The sequence below is a fragment of the Kogia breviceps genome, chromosome 1, assembly GCF_026419965.1.
Source record: "Kogia breviceps isolate mKogBre1 chromosome 1, mKogBre1 haplotype 1, whole genome shotgun sequence".
Lineage (NCBI taxonomy): Eukaryota > Metazoa > Chordata > Mammalia > Artiodactyla > Physeteridae > Kogia > Kogia breviceps.
In genome coordinates, this window is record NC_081310.1 from 147,222,058 (window position 1) to 147,232,677 (window position 10,620).

Sequence of the window (10,620 nt, forward strand, 5' to 3'; positions counted from 1 at the left end):
GAAATTTACAGTGATACAACTTGAGCTCAGGAAACAAGAAAAATCTCAAACAACCTAACCTTACACCTAAAGCAACTAAAGAAAGAAGAACAAACAAAATCTGAAGTTAGCAGAAGGAAAGAAATCATAAAGATCAGAGCAGAAATAAATGGAATAGTAACTAAGAAAACAATAGAAAAGATCAATGAAACTAAAATCTGGTTCTTTGAAAATGTAAACAAAATGGATAAACCTTTAGTCAGAATCATCAACAAAAAAGAGAGAGGGCCCAAATCAATAAAATCAGAAATGAAAAATGAGAAGTTACAACCGACACCACAGCAATACAAAGGACCATAAGAGACTACTACAAGCAACAATATGCCAATAAAATGGACAACTTAACGAAAAAATCTTAGAAAGATACAATCTCCCAAGACTGAACCAGGAAGAAACAGAAAATATTAACAGACCAATTACAAGTACTGAAATTGAAACTGTGACTTAAAAACTCCCAACAAACAAAAGTCCAGGACCAGATGGCTTCACAGGCGAAGTCTATTAAACACTTACAGAAGAGTTAACACCTTTTCTTTTGAAACTATTCCAAAAATTGCAGAGGAAGGAACACTTCCAAACTCATTCTATGAGGCCACCATCACTGTGACACCAAAACCAGGCAAAGATTTCACAAAAAAAGAAAATTACAGGCCAATATCACTGATGAACCTAGACGCAAAAACCCTTAACAAAATACTGGCAAACGGAATCCAACAATACATTAAAAAGATCAAACACCAGATCAAGTGGGATTTATCCCAGGGATGCAAGGATTTTTCAATATCCACAAATCATTCAGTGTGATACACCACATCAACAAATTGAAGAATAAAAACCATATAATCATATCAATAGATGCAGAAAAAGCTTTTGATAAAATTCAACATCGAATTATGATAAAAACTCTGCATAAAGTGGGCATAGAGGGAACCTACCTCAACATAATAATGGCCATATATAACAAACCCACAGCTAACATCATACTCAGTGGTGAAAAGCTGAAAGCATTTCCTCTAAGATCAGGAACAAGACAAGGATGTCCACTCTCACCACTTTTAGTCAACATAGTTTTGGAAGTTCTAGCCACAACAGAGAAGAAAAAGAAATAAAAGGAATACAGATTGGAAAAGAAGAATAAACTGTCACTATTTGCAGATGACATGATGCTATACATAAAAAATCCTAAAGACACTACCAGAAAACTACTAGAGCTCATCAATGAATTCAGTAAAGTTGCAGGACACAAAATGTATACACAGAAATATGTTGCATTTCTATTCACTAACAATGAAATATCAGAGAGAAACTAAGGAAATAATCCCATTTACCATCACATCAAAAAGGATAAGATACCTAGGAATAAACCTACCTAAGGAGGCAAAAGACCTGTACTGTGAAAACTCGAAGACGCTGATGAAAGAATTGAAAATGACACAAACAGAGGTGTTCTTGGACTGGAAGAATCAATACTGCCAAAATGACTATACTACTTAAGGCAGTCTACCAATTTAATGCAATCCCTATCGAATTACTAACAGCATTTTTCACAAAACTAGAACAAAAAATTTTTAAATTTGTATGAAAACACAAGAGACCCGAAATAGCCAAAGCAATCTTGAGAAAGAAAAACAGAGGTGGAGGAATCAGGTTCCTTGACTTCAGACTATACTGCAAAGCTACAAACATCAAAACAGTATCAGACTGGCACAAAAACAGAAATACAGATGAGTGGAACAAGATAGAAAGCCCAGAAATAAACCCACACACATATGGTCAATTAACCTATGACAAAGGAGTCAAGAATATACAATAGAGAAAAGATAGTCTCTTCAATAAGTGGTGCTTGGAAAACTGGACAGCTACATGTTAAAGAATCAAATTAGAACACTCTCTAACATCATACACAAAAATAAAGTCAAAATGGATTAAAGACTTAATGTAAAACTGGATACTCTAAAACTCCTAGAGGAAAACATAGGCAGAATACTCTTTGACATAAATCGCAGCAATATCTTTTTGGTTTTTGGATCTTTCTTCTAGAGTAATGGAAATAAAAACAAAAATAAACAAATGGGACTTAATTAAACTTAAAGGCTTTTGCACAGCAAAGGAAACCATAAGCAAAACAAAAAGAGAACCTACAGAATGGGAGAAAATTTTGCAAATGATGTGAGCAAAAAGGGATTAATTGTAAAAGTATACAAACAGCTCTACAGTTCAACATCAAAAAAACAAACAATGCAATCAAAAAATGGGCATGAGATCTAAATAGACAGTTCTCCAAAGAAGACTTATATATGGCCAACACGCACATGAAAACTGCTCCACATTGCTAATTATTAGAGAAATGCAAATCAAAGTTACGTTGAGGTATCACCTCACACCAGTCAGAATGACCATCATGAAAAAATGTACAAACAATAAATGCTGGAGAAGGTGTGGAGAAAAAGGAACCCTCCTACACTGTTGTTAGGAATGTACATTGGTACAGCAACTATGGAGAAATGTATGCTGCTTCCTTAAAAAACTAAAAATAGAGCTACCATATGATCCTGTAATCCCAGTCCTGGGCTTATACCCAGAGAAAACTATAATTCAAATGCTACATGCACCCCAATGTTCACTGCAGCACTATTTACAACAGCCAAGACATGGAAGTAACCTAAATGTCCATCAAGAGATGAATGGATAAAGAAGATGTGGCATACATATACAACAGAATACTACTCAGCCATTAAAAAAGAATGAAATAATGCCATTTGCAGCAACATGGATGGTCCTAGAGATTATCATACTAAGTGAAGTAAGCAAGACAGAGAAAGACAAATATCATATGATATCACTTATATGTGGAATCTTAAAAAAATGGTACAAATGAACTTATATTCAAAACAGAAATAGACCCATAGACATAGAAAACAAACTTACAGTTACCAAAAGGGAAAGCAGGGGGAGGGACAAATGAGGCATTTGGGATTAACATATACATATACTACTGTATATAAAACAGATAACTAACAAGAAACTACCACATAGTGCAGAGAACTATACTTGATATTTTGTAATAACATATAAGGGAAAAGAATCTGAAAAAGACTACATATATAAAAGAATCATTTTACGGTACACCTGAAACTAACACAACATTGTAAATCAACTATACTTCAATACAAAAACAAAACCACACTAAAAAAAAAAAGTGCTTGTTTATAACCTTTGCCCATTTTTCTGTTGCTTTCTGTTTTTTCTTATTGATCCACAAGTGGTCTTTACATATTATAAATATTCTATCTTATGCATTGCAAATATTTTCCCTCAGTTTGCAAAAGTCAGTGTATTTTTATCTCTGTTTATAATGTCATTAGCTATAGAGAAGTCTTAAAAAGTTTATGTAGTTTAATGTCATGCTTTTCTCATGGTTTCTAGGATTTGTTGTTTTTAGAAAAGCCTTCCTCACCACACCCATGAAAGTTCTATTAGATTTTCTTTTTAGCATTAAAATTTTTTGCATTTGTCATTGATCAAGAATTTACTTCTCATATGACTTGAAGTAGCAATCTAACTTATTTCTTTCTAAAATGTTAATTTGTCCATGCATTGTTTTTATAGCAAAAAATTAGATCCAACTAAAATATTGAACAATACAGGAATTAAGGAATTGATTCCTTAATTCCTGTATTGAACAATACAGGAATTAAGTTTATCATTTAGTCATTAAAAATTATATTTTGAAGAATGTTTAATATTGCAGAAATAAACGTATTATGTCATTTTAAGTAAAAATATATAAAACTTTGTATAATAATTCAACTATGCAGATAAAATGCATACATAGAAGAAGGAAATAAATTTGGTTAAATATAGAGAATAGTATCTCTCTGAATTAGGATTAAGGTGATAAATTTTTTCTGCCTTTTAATATTTTCCCCAATAAGCATGCTTACTTTTATAATCGTAACAAAGTGATCAAAAAGAAACATTATTAAACACTAACAAAGAACAAGGTTAGGGCTTCCCTGGTGGTGCAGTGGTTGAGAGTCTGCCTGCCGATGCAGGAGACACGGGTTCGTGCCCCGGTCCGGGAAGATACCACGTGCCGCGGAGCGGTTGGGCCCGTGAGCCATGGCTGCTGAGCCTGCGCGTCCGGAGCCTGTGCTCCGCAACGGGAGAGGCCACAACAGTGAGAGGCCCACGTACCGCAAAAAACAAACAAACAAAAAAGAACAAGGTTAATGGGGACAGAACCCATGATGATAAAAATTTCATTTGTTCCTTACCATTTGGATGAAAAGGAATTGTTCTAAATTTCACAACCGGAGGGACAAAATTATACTCCAATGTAAAATTTATTCTCAGTTGGAAGAATGATCCTGTGATACAAAAAGAAACATTTTTACTAAAGTGTCATGTTGAACTGATTAACTGTAACCTAACACTGAAGTTTATTCCTACAGTTTAGCCTCCCCAAGGTCCCTAGAGTTTTATTATTTTAATAAGTAAATTGGATTATAGGATGCCTAGACTCGTCTAGATGGTGTAATAGACTCCTCACAGTCTAATTCCATGTTTTCAGCCACATTCCCACCAGTCCTTTCTACCCACTGACCCTGTCCCCCTAACACCCGGCCCCTTCACTGTGTATCACATCTTTACTGAACTCACAGCTCCAGAACCCTCTCGTCACCTCATGTCAGGCTGTTTACTCTGCCTGGATTTCCTTCTGATTCTAAACCTGATGAATTCTCACACATTCCTTAGGACCCAACTCAAATGTCACTTCCTTGGGAAGCCGTTCCTGACTCTCCAAGGCAAAATTAACTAATCACTGCCTCCTCGGTATTCCATTCAAAATCCATAATAGAACATGTTATATTTTATTGTAATTATCCACTTACATGTTTTTCTCCCCTACCTCACTAAACAAATATATCTTGTTAATCCACAACTGTAAGAGTGCGTGGTCATTAACGCTTATAGTGGCCTAGTTTGCTTGAGTATTTGATTTATGGAAATTTGTGGGAAAATCATAAAGGAAAAAAATGAGACATAATTGCGGGATTTTTCTGCCAACAGGCATTTTGTTAGCTATTCTCTGATTTCATGGAAGACTGGTAGATGATATTCTCAATTGATATGCTTTCCTGTGTGTGCTTCTTAAAAACATGATAACATTAAGATTTGGCATAAAGAAAAATTCAAACCTGAAATTTCCATCCATGTTGACAAATGGCAAAAAATTAAGCCATATAATGAAAAAATAACATGTAAATACTTTAGGAATTCTAGAAAATTTATACAATGCAACCTTAAAGAAAATAGGCTAATAATACAAAGACTTTTTAAAAAGTAAATTGGTTTTGAAAGCACAAACCATGCCAAACTGTATTCTGTAGACCTTCAATATCAACTTCTCATTGCATCATATCTTCACTTACAGGAAAGCCAGTAATACCCTTTAATTAAGAAAAATTAAAGCAGAAAAAAGATTAATATTTATTGCAACTTGGGAAATCAGATATTAGATTACAATGAATTCCAAAAGTTCTACGTTTTCTTTTTCTGATAAATTTTTTTTGATTTTGGGAAGGTGTTATATATCGCCTTATTATATTATCGCCTTATTATTAAGATAGATTCCAGAAAACACATGCAATAGCAAATTTTAAATAAATCAGTAGTGTGCAAATCACAAGTGGGACAGTAAGGTCAAGACTAGAATGTGTGGCTTATGTAAGACAATAGACAATTTAAGACTCAAATTCAGAATGAAAGAAATAGTTGGAAAGCTTGCATTTCTTCAAAGATTTTAAAAACCATATGGATGCTATATAAGGCATGAAGTAAGAAAATTTTCATTAAGAAAAACACAACTCTAAAATTATGCTCATATATAAAAATAAAATTTTCCTACACTTGAGGTATTATTCCATTGGAGGGACAAAATGTATTTCATAGAATAAGGTTATTGGTTATGCTGAGGAATACACTTAAATATAGTCAATAAATACTTCTGAGCAACCACATAGTTATTAGATATGTTAAGTGCTAGTCTGGATAACCATTACATCTCTATTATTTACATTATCTATATTTACCTAACACTTCTACCTAAAAATCCTAAAAAATTACCTAAAATCCCTTCAACAGATTTTCTTTCAACAGAAAGCCACAAAATTCAGGTGGAGAAGAAACAACATCAAATTTTACTTTCATACCTCTCGGATGTTTGTTGTTGCACTCAATAATTGTTCCCGACATCTCCTGTTAAGGCGATACTTCTATGGCAGGAGTGGAAACAGAGCAATGCCATTGAACTACACCCTATGCAGCTGTTGGTAAGCATGCTACACCCTCTTTCTATGCATGGCTTTCTATTCTTTCTAAGTACACCCTCGCCCCTTCCATTTTTAAATTCTCCATATTGTATGTGATGAAACAGCCTATGGCAACCACTGAACAGCCTATGAACACTGAAACCACATTAGTGGCATTCGGGGCAAAGCCTTCCTCTGTGTTAAAATTATAAGGGAAAGGCGCTTCTGTGTTATATGTGGCAGAAGTTGGCAAAAAGTGCACTAGACAGGAAGTAGTAGAAAACCCCTGTGATGGAATCCTGCAGCCAAATATTTACTGACCCTTTCTGAGGCTTAGGTTTCTGGTAGGTAAAACAAAACACTACGAACTTATTTTATAGTATTGTAATTAATGAGTGCAACCCTAGACCTACTAGTCACTTACTACCTGATAGACCCTGATATTCAGGGCTTAAATGCCCATAAATTACTCAGCATAGTGTGCTCAATATTGTTAACTATTATTATGAAGTACAAATAGTTGTTATTATTATGAAGTAGATTATTATACTGAAATAGGTTAATTAAACAAGTCTGTAGTGGCAAATTATGTTTAACTAAATTATGCCTTATAGAATAAACACAGATTAAACTGCTTTTAAAAATTGGTACTCCAATGAAACACACCCTCCAGGTCTCCAGTACTCACCTTATAATTGTTTTTCTTCAACTCTTGGAATTCTCTTTGCAGCAAGATGTAGGCTCTGCTGTACATGATAAGGCAGCAGAGTCTGGCACTTGTCCCCGCACTCCTAGGGTTCGCTCTGAGGCAGGTGTCTGAGGTTATGGGTCACCTTCCCGCACCTAGTTAACTGACATGTTACTTGCTTTCTCGACCGAGCCTCAGAACGCTGTGCGCTCCCAAGATAAGTGGCTCTAAGTTGGACATATAACAGTGACTTTTTTTCTCCTCTGACTCTTCTGAAGGAGGACTTCAGAAGGAAGACTTGAGCACTTTCTCAACTGCGGTGTGTCACTGCAGGGCCAACCCACAGCCCATCTGAAGGCAAACTTGGATGAGCTTCTGGGACCTCCCGTGTTGCGTGTGCGTGAAGTGGGCGTGAGAGTCGTAAGCGTAGGGCGGTCGTAGCCGGTTGTTGTCTCCGCTTCACAGGTGTAAGTAACTGGGTGCCGGTTCGGCCGGCTGGAGGATGCCAATCGGTTGCCAAGCAACTGGACCGAGGGGGACTAGAGTGAAGGAGGTGGGAGCTTCGCCGCTTCTCATCCAATCAGCGACGTGGGGCGGCCTCTGGAAACCTCCGCAGCCAATCGTCCAACCGGTTCAGTTTGAAAGGCCAATGAGAGCCGTTGTTGAGGCCCCCTCCACCCCCGCGTCCCGTGCGCCAGCGAGGTCCGCCAACTTTGGACCCTACCCAGCTGGGGGGGCGGGGGGGGGAGGGGTGAAGTCAGAGGATCTAGCATGTAAGTCCGTAAGTCAGAGAAACCTTCACTCGAAGTCCTCCGAAATAATCTTTTCTTTTTATTTGAATATCAGAAACCATCAGGTAATAAGTGACCAGTAGTGCAGGTCTGCGCTTATTTATAATAACTTATATGGCACGTTAGCGTTCACGATACGTTCGCATACCTTATTATGTCATCGAATCTTACAGTTACTCTGGGAGAATGCTCCACAACAGGAAACTTCTTAAAATTTCTCAGATTCCCATCTCTTGCCGGAGAGTTTTGCACCTGCTGTCCCTTCTGTCTAGACATTTACCACGTTCCTTCCATCTTTCCTCCCCACATTTTTCCTTCACTCATCGTTCAGATTTACCTTTGCCTATGATTCCTTATGGAATCCCCTAAGACAAGATTAGGCTCCTTTCTTGTGATCCTAGAGGACCCTGTTAGTATTTATCAGGCTGTATCACAATTGCCCATTGCATTCTCCAGCCCACTGTGATCTACTTAAAGGCTTTAATCTGACAGTGTCAACTACAGAAACTGGCATCCTTGCTCAGAGTGCTTTTTTTTTTCTTACTATTTATTTACTAATTTTATGGAAACAGGACATCAGTTCAATTAGTTCATTCATTCCACAAATATTTATTTAGCACTTCTCATGTGCTATGGAACAATAAAGATGAAGTGACTGCCCTTTTGGCTCCAGTATTCAGTAAGTAAATATACAAAACCAAAACAAATGTACAAAACAAAAATCATAATTTCAGATCACAAGTGTATATAGACAATAAAACAGTAATGTGATAGAGAGTAGGTAGTTAAGGGTTACAAATGGTGGTCAGGGAAGGCCTTGGTCAGGAATGGACTTTGAGGTGATACATGAAAGATAAGATGAGAAGGAGCCAGCTATAAGAAATGTTGAGGGCAAAGAGTTCCGGGAAGAGGAAAACACAATAGTTCTCAGTCAGGAAAAAGCTAGGCTTCAAAAGGGAACCAGGGAGGGCCTGAGAAAACATGGCGGAGATGTGATTAGGATGGAGCCCTACAGGGTGCGAAGTTTGAGTTTTATTTGAATAGAAATGGGAATCATTGAATGGCTTTAAGCATGAGAGTGTCATGCTCTGCTTTACATTTACAAAGTTACTCTGGCTGCCTTGTGGAGAATGGATTGTGCAGGAGACCATTTAGAAGGCTCCCGTGGTCAATTTCATGTCTAGGTAGGGTAGCTTAGAAATTCCCAACAACATCTTAACTTTACTGACATTTGGCACAATAAAATGATTTGATTCTGTGTTTCATAGAACTGAATACACAGGATTTTTTTCTATTAAAATATCAACTAGGACCTGAGATTGAATTTTGGGGGGCTCTCCTTCAGAGGCCATCAGATTTTCACTTGGAGTTATGTAGGACTGGCAATGTACGGTGAAAGTGAAGAAAGGGCTGCTTCTGTGAGAAGGTAATGGACCCAATTTGGGGATATTAACTAGGTTTCTTGATGATACTGTGGTGGCCCTGTGGTCCTTCCTTCTACTCTGATAGGGGAAAATTGTGATAATAAATGCAGACTCCTTTGTTTTCTGTGTAAAATTTTACGCTAGAAAAATTATGTTAAAGTAAGAGAGAAAGATAAAATTAAAGCATTCTTTGTTCTGAAGTTTTAGAAATTGGTATACATTTGGTACTTTAGTGCAGTGAAAATCAAGCTGGTATATTCTCCTACGACCCCTCAAATCTATTGCTAGCCTTGCCCTCTCCTTGGGACTTCAGACTAGTATACCCAGCTGCCTGGTTCTCACCAGGCTGTCTCAAGGACATTTCAAACTCAAAATATCCAAAAATAAACTCATTACCTTCCATCCTCTCAAGCAGCCTTCTATCCTGTTTGTTTTACCCAGTTTCTCAAGTGGAAACTTGAAGTTTGCTCTGACTCCTCCTCTTCCTCATGACTTACATTTCATCACTTACCAAGACCTGCTGCATTTCTAGCTTCTTCTCACACCTTACCACCAGTGCCCAAGCACACAGCCTTGCGATCTCTTGCTAGAACACAGAACATCTTTATACTATATTCCCTGTCTCCACACTTTCCTGTCATAAAACTTGACAGTAATTCTTTAAACTAAACATGTGATCATGTAATTCTCTGCTTAAAATACTTCAAGGAATCCCCTTCATCTCTCCAGCTTATTCTGCCTCCATCTACAGAGTTTTAATGTGGATTGTCTTCTCAGGGTGTGGGTAGGGTGGCTGAAATTGTGGACAACTTTGTATGTGTCTGTATATCTATGCGTATATGTGTGCACATAGACTTTTTTTTTTTTGGTAGAACAGGGGCCATGGAATTAATTAATTTTAATAATAGCCTGTGATGTAAAAAGCTTAAGAAACTATGCACTACAGTACAAAGGATTGAAAAGAGAAATGTTGCATTATATTTCTTATGGTAGGCAGAATTCTAAGATGACCTCCAAGAGCTCCACCCCCTGCATAATCCTCAGGACTGTGAATATGATGGATTTTTCTCCTGTGATTAAGTTGACTTATGTGGCATAGTTGACTTTAAGAAAGGGAGATTATCCTGGGTGAGCCTGACCTAATCTGGTGAGCCCTTAAATGGGACTGGGCTCTTCCTAAGGTGAGTAATTGAAAGCATGAGAGGGATTCCAGGTGAGGGAGATCCTCTGTTGGAAGGGGCCAGGAGGCAAGGAATTTGGGCAGCCTCTAGGAGCTGAGAGTGGCTGTTGGCTGACAGCCAGCAAGAGAATCAGGGCCCCAGTCCTACAACCATAGCAACTGAATTGTGGGACAAACACATGAG

At 37.4% G+C, this 10,620-nt stretch overlaps 1 protein-coding gene across 1 annotated transcript in view; it reads right to left on the reverse strand.

Moving 5' to 3' along the window:
• UBE2U (ubiquitin conjugating enzyme E2 U) overlaps positions 1 to 7,107 on the reverse strand; it is a 37,853-nt gene extending 30,746 nt beyond the window's left edge. The window contains 3 exon segments of the mRNA XM_059058612.1: positions 4,317 to 4,409; positions 5,411 to 5,492; positions 7,042 to 7,107. Coding sequence (XP_058914595.1) covers positions 4,317 to 4,409; positions 5,411 to 5,492; positions 7,042 to 7,107 — 241 coding nt within the window.
• Between the last annotated feature and the right edge of the window lie 3,513 nt (positions 7,108 to 10,620).